The following is a 15,989-nucleotide window of genomic DNA, read 5'->3' as shown; positions in this document are numbered from 1 at the left end:
AGAAAAGACATTTTTCTGCAGAAGTACTTTTTCTAAATCTCCCCTTCCACTCTGCTTGGTCTCTTTTCTCCATAGCATGAGTCTCTCAGTTGGTATGAGATACACTAATTTGCTAAACAAGAATGTTGGGTGATGAAATTTAACCACAAAGACAGCATTAAGCGATCCTATACCCCACAGTCTCAGTGGCTTTAAATTTAACACTATGTCAAAACGCCCACTGAACAAAGCCCCAAGGTAGACCTGATTTCTCAGTCACTTATAAGTAGCAATAAATACTTCAAAAGCATCTCATCCCAGTGACCAGAGCTCTCAACAACTAGACAATGCAAGGGAAAGTAACTAGGTTCACACAGAAGGGGAGATAAACTGGATAAGGACTGTGGGTCATGACTGAAAGACTCAAATAATAACAGTCAACTCAAAGCAATGCTGTAATTTGGTAAAAAGCATCACTTTTGTTAAAAGCTCCTGCGATATATTACACAGAGTGAAATGTGGCAGGGAAAATATACCCATATCATGGCAACTCCGCTGCATTAAAAAGTAACAGGTCTGGCAACAAGGGTCAGAAAGGAAAAGTTTGCTCTGATAGACTTCTGGCTTGGTGACTGGTGCCATGTTTCTCAACACCTGTCGGCAGTGCCATGTTGGCTTTTAGTTAAAGAGAAAGGCAAAGGTTTATGTGCAGAATGCACTAAGTCTTTGATTTTGTGGGAAACACTGCCACACACCAGACCTGTTAAGATGTTCTTATTGGTTCATTTTCTCTTCTTTAGTTAAATTTCTAATTATTGCAGCGATGCAAAATCTATTATGTGGTCTTTGATAACCTTTGATTTCTCTTCACTCCACTATTCCTGGACTTTTTTTTTATTAAACCACAGAGAATGTGGCCTTTGAAGTTAAGGTCTAGAAGCCTTCATATTCTCATTCAACACCATTTGTACAAAGGGTTGGACTTGTCTGGGAGATGGGAATAAGGAAAAAAGAACCCTTGGTATCTATTCTGACATCAGGGAGAAAGCAAAGTGTTCAGCTTCTACAAGGTATTCTGTACGCTGTAACGATTGTTATGCACAAAGATTGAAGGATCCAGATTGCAAGTTCAAGGAAGCAGTGACTATACTGCATAGACCCATCCAAAGTCATACTCTTAACAATTAAAAAAATCTTACAGTACTATGTTGCATGCTAAGTGGATTACATGTATCAACTCATATAATCTGCACAGCAACCTTCTGGGAGGGATACAAATACGCTTTTGATATTATACATGACATTCATAGGTACTGTGCATATCCTATGATCACATAGCTAGATTGTTAAGATAGTACTCCACAGTTATCAAGCTAGTGACACATCCCAAAATCTTAGAAGGTGAGCTACTAAGTAAGTTCCAAGCTCAGGTTCAATACAATCTGAAATGTTAATGCATCATATTAATTTTTTGTGTGTCCTTACTAAATGCTTGCTTAGAAAAATAGCTCCTCCATTGTATAACTGATTACCCACTGTTAACAAAATTGACATAGTTCAAAGACTCCCTAGGAAAATTTGCACATACACAACTCTAAACCAATACTTACTTATCAAGACATAATACAATGGCAGTCCTTTCTATCCATCTCAGAGTGGCCTCTTGAGTTTCATCTATCACAGTCTTAATGTCAGAAGGACTCACTTGATCATGATAACATGATGTAGTTTAGTAGCTCCTTAAAAATGTTTAAAGACTGATCACTTAGAATTTTCAAAACAAGCCTTTACTATAATAAGAGTAAAAGTTGTAAGAGGATTTCTGTCTCTTTCCTATTTTAGAGTGTGATTATAAGAATAGAGTGCAAATTGGTACCAACTGTTTCTAGGTGGAAAGGGAGCTCTGGGATTTTATGTTCTCTGAAGCTTATGACTCTGTGTTACATCATATGTTCCTTCTAAAACAAGTGACATATAGCTCATTCTTCAAGATCTGGATCCAAAGCCATTTCCTACAATACACTGCATCTGATTTCATCACTACTTCCTCTGTGTAGCCACAGTAACTGCAGTGTGCCTTTTGTGCCCCATATCATAGCAGGCGTGGCATGACACAGCTCTCCCTGTCTCATCTGCTGGAGATTCCTAGTGAGCAAGAATGAGAAGGAGAGGATGCAGTCTGACTGTTAAATGCAGAGCTTTAGAATCTGGCAAAGTTAACTTGGACCATGACTGTATGGTCATACATGAATTCTTTGGAAAGCTCATCTTTGTGAGCTAACAGTCATGTATTGAGTTAGCATGATGTAAGAGACTGTTATCTGGCCCCAAGACCCTGAGTTCAAACAATGTGCTCATTATAGAACCTATTCATATCACATTTCTCTTACCTGTAAAATAAGCACGATGAGAGACAAACCATTCATATGTTAAAGTTAAAATAATGAATGTCTTTACTTGATCTTGACTCAACTTTGGTAAGTGGATTTCTATCCAGAAAATTGTCCATTTCATTTAGATTCTCCAATTTTGTAGAGTATACGCTTTTTAAGTGAGACCTAATGATTCTTTGAATTTCCTCAGTGTCTGCTGTTATGTGCCACATTTCATTTCCGATTTTGTTAAATTAGATATTGTCTCTCTACCATTTAGTTAGTTTAGCTAAGGGTTTGTCTATCCTATTAATTTTATCAAAGAATCAGGTATTGGTTTTGTGATTCTTTGTAGTATTCTCTTTTTTTTCTAATTTATTGATTTCAGCACTGAATTTGATTATTTCCTGCTGTCTACTCTGCTTGAGTGTGCTTGCTTCTTTTTGTTCTAGGGATTTCACATGTGATGTTAAGTTGCTACTATGAGATCTCTTCATTTTTTTTTTATGAAGACACTTAGTGCTTGTTCAACCATGTTCATTGCTTCTTTATTTGTAGTAGCCAGAAACTGGAAACAACCTAGATGTCCCTCAGCCAAAGAACGTATTAAAAAATATGGTTCCATCTACACAATGGAATACTTCTCAGCTATTAAAAACAAACATGAAAATTGCCAGCAAATGGATGGAACTAGAAAATATCATCCTGAATGAGGTAACCCAGATCCAAAAGGAAGTCTGTCGTATGTACTCATTGATTCATGGATGTTAGCTAAATGACAAGGAAGAACCAGAGGAGGATGCATGAACCTCAGAAGGGGAAATAAAATAATCATGGAGAGGTGGAGGGAGGGAATTGAGTAGGAAAGGGCCTGGTTGGGGGGGGACATCCTAGGATGTGGGAGCATCTATAGGATATGTCAGAGACCTGAGACAGGGGAGGCTCCAGGAATCAATCTAGCAGTGGGGAATATGGAACCTGAAGAACTTACAGTGCAAGCATAAGAGCAGCAACTCACCCACAAAACCTTCAACCCCAAAACTTGTCCAGCCTACAAGAAGTACAGGAACAGATATGGAACAGAGACTGAGGGAAGGACCATTCAGTGGTTGACCCAACTTGAGACTCATTCCATGGGCAAGAACCAATCTCTGACACTATTAATGATCCTCTGATATGCTTACTGACAAGAGCCTCATATAACTGTCTCTTGAGAGGTTCCACGTGGCAAGTGGCCAAAACAGATGCGGAGACCCACAGAAAACATTAGATGGAGTCTGGGGAGTCTTGTCGAAGAGTTGAGGGGAAGAATCGAAGGACCCACAGGAGCTAGTGGTGCCATGACAAAGCAAACAGAGTCAACTAAGCTAGACCTAGAGCTAGGTCCCACACACATATGTGGCAGATGTGCAGTTTGGTCTTCATGCAGGGCCCCCCAACAACTGAAGCAAAGGCTGTCCCTGACTCTGTTGTCTGTCTGTGGATCCAGTTCATCTAACTGGGCTGCCTCATTTGTCCTCAGTGGGAGAGGATGTGCCTAGTCCTGCAGTGACTTAATATGCTGAGGGTCGTAGGACTCCCAGTTTATCAGAGGAGAAGGGGAGAAGCAATGAGGAGAGGAACTATGTGACAAGGGAATGAGAGGTGAGGAGGCTGTGATCAAGATATGAAGTGAATAAATAAATTAATTAATAGGAAAAAAGCTCCACATAAGAGAGAGAGAGAGAGGGAGGGAGGGAGGGAGGGAGGGAGGGAGGGAGGGAGGGAGGGAGGGAGGGAGGGAGGGAGGGAGGGAGGGAGGGAGGGAAGGAATCTGGGCAAGCAAGAAAGGCATTTGCTACTCCCATTTTCTGACTTCCACAGGTACAGTGTGACATGTATGTGGTGCCATTACACACACACACACACACACACACACACACACACACACACAAACACACACACAAACACACACAAGCACATGAACACACACACGCATGCACACAAATTTAAAAATAACTCATCAGTTAATTATGAACAAAAATTAAACATCCAGTAAGTATCTATTGGTTGTATTAGTATCTGCCAGATTTCAGTGATGTATCCTTGTCTGTATATAGCTAAGCTGAAGCTAAAGCAGCTGACCCCAGTGTCTCTCAGGACTTTGCACATAGATCTATTATTTCTGGAGGAATAGATCATTTTCCATGTGGTGAAACATACCATAATCATTGGCATGTTAATGACAGCTAGTTTATGAAAGAGCAGAAAACAAATGCTATGCAAATCTTGCCTCCTATGCAGTCCTTGCTTCTCTTATCCCTCTGAAGATTGCCTTGTAGCCACTAAAGTAAAGACATGCTTCTGTCACTATATCAAATCGTAAAAACATATTTCTATGCTCAGAATCCTTTCATCTGGCCTGGCATATATTGAAGAGATCAAAATGCATTAAATGTGTGAAGTTTTCTACCTTGCTTTACAAACACTTGAGCTTTATAACCATTTACAGAATGCAAGAGAGAAAGAGTAGAAGTAAGACTGTGGCAGAAATATAAGTTGAACTCTCTAAGATGCTCTTCAGGGAAATTATAAACAATGACTGATCTCTGGGCACTTACAAGAAGTGAATGACCTTGACACATAGGTTAGTGAAAGTCCTTGTAGGTGTCTATGTTTTTAAATAGATAAATCTGCTTTTCTTGAACAGCTTTTTATGCTAGCCACAATTCTATACATTCTCACACACTGAGCACTGACAACAGATCTCATTGTCTTCTTTTCCTAATGGGATAGTTAGAAATATAATTGTTCTTTCTATACAAATCCCAAATATGTGCACACAATCTGATACATGGAAAAATGCAGAAAATAATTTGCACCTGCATTTTCTTGGACAAAGTTTTAGTAACCAAAGAAATCATAGTTTCTCCTGATCTACGTTTCTGTGGCATTTGAAGTAATGTACTGAAGACATCTTGTCATTGGACTAGGAGAGAATGTTATGATAGAACTGATTTTAAACTTTATTTGCATGGCATTTGTATACAATGGGCTTGTGTTTACCTAGGCTTTTTATGTAATATTTCACTTCCTAGATAAGCATAGCTTCTAAAGTAGGGCCTTTATGTGTGCATGAGGGCCTGTATGTGTGTGCATGCTCATGGTAATGTGTATTGCTGAGCTCAGAGGACAACTTGCCTGAGTTTGTTTTTTCTATCTACCATGTAGATTATGGGGATGAAACTCAGGTCATCATGTTTGGTGGTAGGAATCTTTACCTGTTAGAGGTATCTAAGAAGTCCTGATAGAGTTGAGTCTTAAAAATCAAAATGGTTTCACAAAAGTCAAAAGTTTTAGCAATCAGCAAGCTTCTAGTCACATTTCTCTCTAACCCTTATATGTTGGATTCTCCACAGTAAACAGTTGTGGTGCCTCTTTCTATTTTCCGTGGGGCTGGGATTAGTTAAGAGTCAGGAATGAAAGATGACTCAACATTTACTCTAGTTACCAACTGTTTTGCTCTACTTTGCCATTCCAGTGTCCTAGCTAATGGTCCACCACTATCTACCAATCCCCATGTAGTATGTTTTGTCTCAAAACTCCATTAGCATGTCAATAATTGTTTTCATGTCTTTTCAAACTACAAATTTATTTACAGCCATTTAGTCCTCATTTGTCATCATGAGAACCATATGACCTGCTGTTCTAATGTTTATATTTCTCTATTAGCTGCTTCATGTAAAGTCACTGAGGTCTTCAGTTCAATATGACAATTTCCAAATATATGCATAGACCTTAGACTTGTACCTTTGGATTCCTAGAGGGTTCTTTGAAATATATATTTAAGAAAGCTCCTTTTCCCTAAGTAAACTGGCTTCTTTCATATAGGCTCTTCCCAGCTGCCTGGATTTTCTGTGTATATGGGACTTGATACTTGTTGGAAATACTCATTTTGAGCTAGATATGGTTAGCACAATGAGTGGATGAGTGCTTTTGTTAGGGAGCTCACCCCAGTTTCCATGTTTTCATCCTATCATAACAAAAGCCTGCTGATGTGTATGAATTATGTTTTCTGCTTTTTTTCTGTCCATTGACTGCCATTGAGAATCCATCATTGAGATAAATTAGCTTCACACATATGACTTTAGAGTGTCAAGCAAAGAATTCAAAGACCATGTGAAAACTAGACTTGCTGTTTTTCTCTTTGCATTTCGTTTGATACCTAATGACTTAAATTATAACATACATCATCTGCATATGAATTAAACATGCATTGCTTCTTAAAGTTCGATTTAGTTTTATTTATGTATTTCATCATATTGCCTGTGTAAATATCTGTGCCTGTGTTCATTGAGTGTCTACAGATTCCTGAGGAGGGTAACATCCTCTGGTACTGGAGTTATAGATAGTTGTTAGTTGGTACGCATGAGCTGGGAACTGAAATCCAGGTCTCCTGCAAGAACAGTGGGAGCATTTAACCCCCGAACCATCTCTCCATCCCCCCATCTGCTTTTCTTTATTCTGGCCTCATTGTATAGTCTTTGATGACCTAGAACTCGCTATATAGACAAGTCCTTGATAGAGTTCTGCCTGTCTTTTCCTTATGTACTGAGATTTAAGATATGGGCCACCATTCTCAGTAGTAAAATCCTATTTTGAAGAAGCAATTTATTGACTCAAGATAATAGAGAAGTAGCAACAAACATTTAAGCATACTTGGAAAATAAAATTCAACAGTGTGTAGACTTTTCTGTTAAACCTTTTCCACAATTTGTCTTCAAGAAGGACATATGCCCAGGTGCTCCTGTGTGTGTGTGTGTGTGTGTGTGTGTGTGTGTGTGTGTGTGTGTGTGTGTGTGTGTGTGTGATAGCTTTGATAAAATAGAAACAATTTGATTAAACTGTTTAATAAAATCAGCATTCTCTGGGTTCCTTCTGTCTTTCTTTCTTTCTTTCTTTCTTTCTTTCTTTCTTTCTTTCTTTCTTTCTTTCTTTCTTTCTTTCTTTCTTTCTTTCTTTCTTCCTTCCTTCCTTCCTCCCTCCCTCCCTCCCTCCCTCCCTTCCTTCCTTCCTTCTTTCTTTCTTTCTTTCTTTCTTTCTTTCTTTCTTTCTTTCTTTCTTTCTTTCTTTCTTTCTTTCTTTCTCTCTTTCTCTCTTTCTGAAAATAAAGGACATGTGGGAAGGCAAGGAAACTAATGTGTTTGCAATCTTCCAGCTGTAAGGGTAAATTACTTCATTTAGCTCCAGTCACCCATTAAAATACGTGCTTAGTAGTGGACAGAGAGCTTTCTCAGAGCATTCCTATCTACCTCTATCAAGATGTCTTTAGCCAATTAGCTTGCTTGTTGACTAAGAATCTGCAACCTCATTTACTTGAATAAAGATGTAGCAGGGAAATTCCAGAAAGATAAAATGATACTATACCAACACAGACATCACTGAAAAACAAGTTTCCACATGAAATAACTTATGCAAGCCAGTAAATCACCTGTCTAGATAATAAGTGTGTGTGCTTTCCCACTTTATAAAGCAAAGCTGTTGAAAATTTCAAGCTATTTCAACATCTTGGTTAAGGGGAGTGAATCAAATATCAAAATATTGGAATAGTGAAAAGGTCTCCTCTCTTGTTCTGTATTTTATATTGTTCCATAGTCTCCTCTCTTGTTCACTATTCTATAATGTTCTTGAATTTGTTCTTTTCTATTTTAAATAAGTAACTATGTATCTCCTTAATAATAGTAAAGATAGTTTGAGAATTGTTATTATCTATTCACCATAAAATGGATAGTTAATGGTGTATTTAGAGCCAAAGAATTTTGGGAATTAAAAAAATAGTCTAGGGGGGGAATTACAAGACTAATACACTACAGGCAAAGTTCGGGATGACATCCTCAATGAGACTGTAAGTAATGAAAAAGTTCTGTAAGAAATGGGAGTGTTGGGAGTCTTCACATGCTTTGAAGAGGGTGGTTTGTAACATTCATTTTCTAAATCTCCAATTTCCTCTACACTGAACATCTTTGATAAATATGTGTTCTCTTACTAGGTATTTCTTGTTATTTGATAACATAAAATTAACCATCTTTAACAATATTGCTCTGTTTTTTAATAGATATGAGGAAAAATGAAATGGACATTATTTAAACTGGACATTATTATGAATAAATTGTAATGGCTGTGATTATCTTCCATGCTTCAAGACCCAAAGTATAAGACACAAAAGAGTTGCTACTGAACATTAAAGATTTGCTGTTAAACTGGGCTTTTATATGAAATAGCTCTGGTAAACTGTCCCTTGTAAACTGGTTTCCATGTCTCTCTTTAATCTCAGACTCCTGTCCCCTTCAGATCTCTCTTTTCCTGTACGTAATAAAATAAGGCTTGGTTTGTAGTTTGAAATATGAATGTTTCTAACTACTCTTATCTTTCCAGAAAGCCCAAAAGAAAGGTTTTATTTTCTTTAAAATTAATTTCAAATGGAAGGTAGACAGATGCTTGAGAAGTTCTGGATACTCATCAGGGTGTTAGGATACCTTCATCTCCTTTGCCTCTCACTTGCTTCCTAAAAACAGCTTCTTTCTGTGCCCAAAAGCATCTCAAAACTTAAAGAAGCAAAGTACAGCTTTTCAGCTGTTCCATGAGTATTTCTTGAGTTTTCACAAGTTTGCCTGTTTCTCAATACTTAGGAAATTCCAATCCAGAATGATTAGTTGACATATACCCTTTAAAGGGTGCTTAAAATATTAATTATATATAATTGTTATCACATTAAGATATACTCAAAATAAAATACATTGACAACAGGCTACAAATTTGCTACATAATTAATGAAAGTGTATGAGCCTAAAAAATTGAGACTTCAAATTATTAAAACTCAGATCAGATATCTATATTTTTAAATCTCTCTCCCAATCTACAGAAAATATATCTACTGACATGTAAAATATATCTCATCTCAGCATACCAATTTGAATGTGTGCATGTGTTAATTTAAAAAGTTTAGTTCAAAAGAAAATATACACCATTGTGGCACCAAATGGATCTAGGCAGCAAGCCCAGATTATTTCTTTATTAGTACTAGTTGAGGAAAATAATTACTGTGTTATGGAAATTTTTTTACTAGAACAATGTTTAAAAAGTAAAATTTAATGATACAAGTAATACAACCTAATTTACGAATGTCTGCACAAATTCTCATTCTATTGCTTGCTATAAATAAGGAAGAATTCCTTACCGAGAATGAATTCCAACTGTGGCTCGTTCGGAATCTTCTGGATGCCTATAAATAGTAGGGATAAGTTCAGGTTTTAAAATTATGCATTAAACGTGTTACAATAGCATATGCACTAGTTCACCATACCAAATAATACATACATTTTGGAAGAATGGATAAAGACAAATTATCAGGCTAATCATTATGAATTCTCTGGTGAAGTCATGCTATCCATTGTAAACTCAATGGAGATTTAAAAACCATGTTCTAGTAGGCATGGGTATGGAGTTGGTTATTCTGTTTATTGGCCATTTCAACAGTATTTTGCTCAATACTTGTTGCAGGATACCTGATCATACTGTGATCCCCTGAAACTGTATACTAGAAAAGTCTGTCTCTAGTGGAGTGGCTGAGCAGTAGCCTCCACCTTGAATCTAAGAGTGTTGAAGGATATTTGATCACACTATGAAATTGTGTGCTGGAAAATCCTGTTTCTAATTGTGTTGTGGCTCAGCCCTAGCACACACCTTCAATCCAGAGCGTTCTGTATACTGTAAACAAGATCAAATAAAGTCAACCATAGATCAAGGGGTATACCAAGCAATGAGTTGACAGGAAGTGAACGAAGGAAAAAATAATAGAAAGAGAAAGGAAACTAGGGGGATGGCTAGAAAGACAAACTGGAAGTAGAAAGGAGGGACATTCCATTACAAGGGTTTCTAAGACATCTGGAGAAGAAAACGGGTTCTTTCTTTCTGGGATGTAGGTTGAGGAGTTAAGTCAGTTGGGCACTTTCTCTGCTTCTCTGCACTAGAAGTTTTACACCCCAGAATCTGGTTCAGGAGTTTTCATTTGGCAAAATCAAATGATAGCGATTTGTTTTTAAAAATCAACAAATACTTCAACTAACTTTGTCAGTGATATTTCAAAAAGAAGACAGCATATAAAATGATTTAAGATGAAGCAGAAGTGCAGAAGCGAGTCTCAGAACAGCTGTCCACAAGTGTGGGCGGGTCTCAGAACAGCTGTCCACAAGTGTGGGCGGGTCTCAGAACAGCTGTCCACAAGTGTGGGCGGGTGGGTCTCAGGTATCCACAAGTGTGGATAGGTTAGGAAGTGGAATGATCGGTTTGTGGGACATAGATAGTCAACAGAAACCGCAACAAGCATAGAGGAGGACATGAATGAATGACATGACATTTCTTAAAACTCATAAGTAGCCAAAACATAGGAAATTATGTCACTTGAAAACAAATGTAAAGTCCCTGACTGTCTGTCACTCAAAGACTGTTTAAACTAACTGGCATTTGGTCAATACGCTATTTTTAAAACCATCTTTTTGAATAAAATGGAATGCCTATTTTATTTACAAAGTTAGCATTTTTGTTTTGATTTATTTTTGCACAGCAACCATTTATTTTTTCTCTCCTGCTGACATTTAAAAATGTTTCAGTTACCAATGTTAGACTATCCAACATAGGCTAGAATCATTATGTATGTTTTTGTGAAAATCAAATAATATAGGGTTTTTTGCTTTGGTTGGTTTTTATTTTTGTTTTTGATACTAATAATTAACTCTGCTCTAAGCTTTGACACCACATTCAATGCACCCAACCAATACCATTTTTGGAAGATAATTTTCAGGCAATAAATTTAATGAGGTTAGGGACCTACTTGCTAGCATTAAAAAAAATGGGTAAAGGGAACACTCCGAAAGAAAGGACACTATTGATTCTAAAGAACAAATGGAAACCCTGTAATTTAAGCAGGAGAGAAAGCACAGCACACGCTTACACTTCTTAATTACATGAGTAGCACAAAAACTGATTCCAATGTCCAGATGTAAATCTCAGCCAAATCTCTAAGCTTTCACTGTTATGTGAATTAGTGGCCTCTGTTAAGCACTAAGGCAAAGCTTCTTGTGCAACATTTTTCACTAATGCTTTCAGCTTAAATACCTTTTGGTCTTAAACATGTCTAGCTTCCAAAATATTAATTTTCTATAACAATAAATAAGTACCAAATGGGAGCTCTTTTTAAGTATGGTTAGCATCTGGGAAGAGCCCATAAAATATATTTATCAGTATTTAATACACATTGGAAATTTTATCATTTGATTCTGGTCCATGACCTATCATCTGTCTCATCCAAGATAAAGGATGAGAGGACTTAAAGCACAACTTAAAACACAGAGGGAAAATGGCAAAGAAATGAGGTAACCTAGTGGCATTTGGTGGAACCCAGGTTTCTGTGAATGCACAGGGATATTTGTTTAGTTAATACAGTGGCTCTTTAGAGACCTACAGGAGGCACACACATACACATACACACTTACTGGTAAACTGAATGTCCTCAGGGTCATTTGCCTGAGCTGCAGGAAGAAAATGCTGGCCTTCTTCTGATGTTCCTTCCTCTTTGATTTCCATGATCCACCTCACAACGGACCTATTCTCCACGGTGTCTTTTTCAAATGGTACCAAATAATGAGCTCCGGTTTAACGTTGGCGTATCTTCACATTAATAGTCCACTGTGAAATTCTGCACATAGAAAATATCAATATTCAACATTGCTGTCATTTTAACCTCAATTCAAAGCTAAGAATCAATATAGAAAATACAAGTAGTTTCAAATTCCCTTCCCTCCACACCCAGCCCTGTGACATTCACAGAACCAAGCTGGGAAGAAAACTGGAAGCCCTAGGTTAAGTTAGTAGTTTCAAGAGAATTATTGCAGTAGTATGAGAAATTTCTAAATTCCCAGAAAGAGATACTCATCCCTTCAAATTAATTTTCTGAGCTATAAGGTAGATACAGGGTTCCTAACTTAATGTATACCAAATAGAGTAGGTGGCAGGAGCAGATGGCTTCCTATCAAGAAATTTGCCTGTGTTGCCACCATGACCATTACTGTGACTCCTTCCCTTTATGTCCCTTAGGTTCCGCTGTGCTCTTTTCAGAGAATTAGTCACAAGCACATAACCATAATGTGGCATGCATTTTTCTTCTAAGTTAGGCCAACAGGTTGAACAGGGCATTCCCAACTTTGTTACTTTCCATAGACTCTCCTACTGCTCTGTCTGATAGTGATTTAATTGCTTAATGATCAGAGCATGGTGTGAGAAGAATGAAAAATAATTCTGAAAAGATGAAGCACAAGGGAAAATGAAAGCAACAGAAGAAAACTTATGGAAATCCACAGTAGGAGAGAAAGCTCCACCCCAATTTAGTACGCTGCTGTAGAAAGCAAGCTTTCAATAGTAACAAATTCATGCAGATATACACAACCAAGAATGAATTGGGGAAAAATCAATGTTTTAAATCAAGTCACCAGCTGAATTAAAATGTGCAAAAATCTTTACATGTCTACAGAGAGATGCTTAATGAGATAGCGGCCAACAACTTTGGTTCAAAATATTGATGTGACCTCGAAACCCACAAATCAACACTCTCTCGTTTTGTTGTCCTTAACAAAGTGGCTTCATTTAAGAGTCAGCATTAGTTCTTAGAAATCAGCTGGCAACAATTACATGGAGAAAGCAACCTGAATCTTTAGAAAGTATTATAAGATAGCCATTTGGTTCTTAATATTAATAGCATTGAGAATATTATCTGAAATAAAGAACCATTTACCATCAGTTAGATGGTAAACATCTCTTTAAAAATATTTTTTAATTAAGAAAATTCTCTCTACATTCTTTTTTGGGTGTTTACAATTATAATTCTTTTCTGATAAATACACATATTCTCATTGCATAGTCTTCCCCAAAACCTGATACTACTCCGTCACCATTCTGACAAGGACTTTATCAAACTCCTTAGAATATTTTAATTAAATACACAACCCTTAATCCTGATCGGTCATTTTAAAAAACCTTGAAAGATAATATGAATCTTTGATATAATAACCACTCAGCACAATTTGTGAAATAATTGATAAAATAAATGCTAGCGTAGGTACATATGCACTTGTGTGATAGGGAGAGACGGGAGAAGAATAAAGTTAGACACATCTGAGCTCTTGTTGCCATGGTCCCATTTGAACTATATCATCTTTCTGCTCAAAACAAATGCAGCAAGGGAAAACAGTACTCAAAGGAATAGCAAGTGCTACTGCTGAGCCCAGGGTCCTATTTTTATTCTTCTTTTGTTGCATTGAAGAATAGTTTAAGATTTGATACTTGCGATTGAGATATACACCTCAGACCATATCAATAGCAAAGTTCCAGAAAACTCACTAACTTTCCAGGTGGCAAGGAAAATATTGGTGTGGCTGGCTTTCTGATCCGTGCCTTTTTGGAAGTGTTTTACTTTGCTGATCATATACAAACTCTTGTTTCTGCACACCACACATTATTTAAAAGTCCATCTTTAAGCATAGCAACTATTCAGTCCAGTTCATGTCCTTTAGAGTTACTCAGAACAGCAATGAATCAAATGCATATTTGTACTACATAATAGCTGAAAAGGACTGTTCGTTCTCTCCTGTTCCTACCACCAAAGGAGGTTAAATGATGGGTAGCTTTATCAAGTTACATTTAATTAAACAATATTTCTCATAGACTATGTAATAAATATTGTTAAGTATTTTACATACCTCACACTAAAATGAAAACTCTGAAATGCTCATAAAAGTCATTTACAGGAATTATGCTTAGTTAGGAAGAGACTGACCACACATAAAAGCAAAGACCTTCCACAGTGGAGTGGCAATATGAGATAGCTTCAACATTACAAGGCTGCTGTGTGTTGCTTGTCATTCGTTACTGACAGGCAGATCAAATGGCATCATCTGGTCAAGACAGAGTGCTAACCATAAGTAGTAAGTACAGGGCATACTAAGTAATTGTACTTAGAAATTGTTCCATGTTTTAGAAAGCATCTTTTCTACCACACTGTCTAATGTCAATGTAGCCTTGTCAAATCTGGGAATTTTTTTTAAGTTCTAAGAAAAAATAACACTGAAAATTTAATTAAAATTACAAATAATGTAAAAGAAATATAGAGGAATCAGGTCTTATTGTGATTACATTCAGAGAACAAAATAAAGATACTTGCTTTAAATGATACAATTTAGTTGTATCAAACTGTACCATCTGTCTAAAGACTGAGCCATGCTATTTATTCTAGGACAGGGAAGAGAAAGACAACAGAGTTTGATGAAGCAAGATGAGCTCACATTTTCTTCTACTCTATATTATGTGAATGCACCTGGTTGGGCACTCTGGATTTCTAGAAAGATGTAACTGGAGGTATAACAAGAATATTGAGTGATTAGATTCAAGGATAGTGGAGTTTTACTCCACTCTTGAACTTCAAAGTCCCAAAGGGCAGACAGGGTCAGAGGGGATAAACACTCTGATGTCCTGCCATCCATCCTAAGTGTAGGAATGCCACCTTCAAGTTCATTCTTTGGCCTCATTCCTATTCAGACAGAGTTCACGAAAGATCTCCTAGCACCCAGTATGAAAAGGTTGTTTATTCTTGTTTTCATGACAGTTTTTAAAAAAGAAATTGAAATTGCTTTCAGACTAAAAATATACAACACTAAGTGACTAGGTAATGAAAGGGCCTTCAGACCAAACTAAGTAGAAGGAGAAGAAACTAACCATAGCAAGTCTATTCCACAGTTGAACTGTAGAACATTCACCAAGTGTCAAAGATGGTTGTAAAATGCTGAACAATGGTAATGATAAGAAAATCATCTTACTTGTAGGTGAATGTAATAGTCCAGAAAAATAAAATGAGAATTTATACCAACAAAGAAAATCACCCTTGAAAAGACAGCCATAATTTCAAAGGAAATTTTTACACAGAATTGCTGGTCTTGATGATAGAATTTGGTGCCATATTACAGTAGCACTTGTGAAAATAGGAGTAATATTGAATTTGTGAACAACTGAAGCTTTCAGATAATAAACAAGGCAACAGTCAAAGAAGCAGATTTCAATTTAAGCATGTGGTCCTAGGGTAACAACTTAGAAAGTGCTTGAACGTAGTGTATAGATTCTCAAGAGAGAGACTCAGGCTAGAGAAAAATACAGACACACACACACACACACACACACACACACATTCAGAAACACTGGCTAATGGCTAAGTCAATGTAATGTATAAGTTTGCTAAAAATGCATAGAATGAGAAGAAAGGTTTAAAGAATCATAAGATACAAAGATATTTAGTGGGATAACTAGTGTTTCCTATGGAAACAAAGCATAAAAAGTAATGAGGAAATCTAGAGACTGGAGTACAGAAGAAAACAATGGAAAACTGCCATTATTCTGTTGAAATGTTAGCTGGTAAGAACTAGGGTCATTGAGTAGAGACTGGGCTATTTCTATGGGCAGATATGAGAGTAACTGATTGATGGAAGGAAACAGGAAATAGTAAGATAAAGTATAAAACAAACAGTCTGGTTTAAGAAAGGAAGATGAACAGACACTGGC

At 36.9% G+C, this 15,989-nt stretch overlaps 1 protein-coding gene across 16 annotated transcripts in view; it reads right to left on the bottom strand.

Annotated features, from left to right (window-relative positions):
* The window catches only part of Inpp4b (inositol polyphosphate-4-phosphatase, type II), a 792,047-nt gene that overhangs the window by 380,931 nt on the left and 395,127 nt on the right, over positions 1–15,989 (bottom strand). For 13 of the 16 annotated variants that reach the window (XM_017312729.2, XM_006530858.3, XM_006530854.3 and 10 more), the window contains 2 exons: positions 11,882–12,084; positions 9,568–9,612 (listed from right to left, as the gene is read on the bottom strand). In XM_017312729.2, the coding sequence (XP_017168218.1) occupies positions 9,568–9,612; positions 11,882–11,972 (136 nt within the window). In that variant the 5' untranslated portion in view covers positions 11,973–12,084. The remainder of the gene's footprint in view (positions 1–9,567; positions 9,613–11,881; positions 12,085–15,989) is intronic. The other 3 variants (NM_001297596.1, NM_001297593.1, NM_001297591.1) reach the window with 1 other exon arrangement.

The sequence above is a fragment of the Mus musculus genome, chromosome 8 (genome assembly GCF_000001635.26).
Source record: "Mus musculus strain C57BL/6J chromosome 8, GRCm38.p6 C57BL/6J".
NCBI classification, from domain to species: Eukaryota; Metazoa; Chordata; class Mammalia; order Rodentia; family Muridae; genus Mus; species Mus musculus.
Note: the sequence above shows the minus strand (reverse complement) of the source record. Positions and strands in the feature narration are given on the sequence as shown.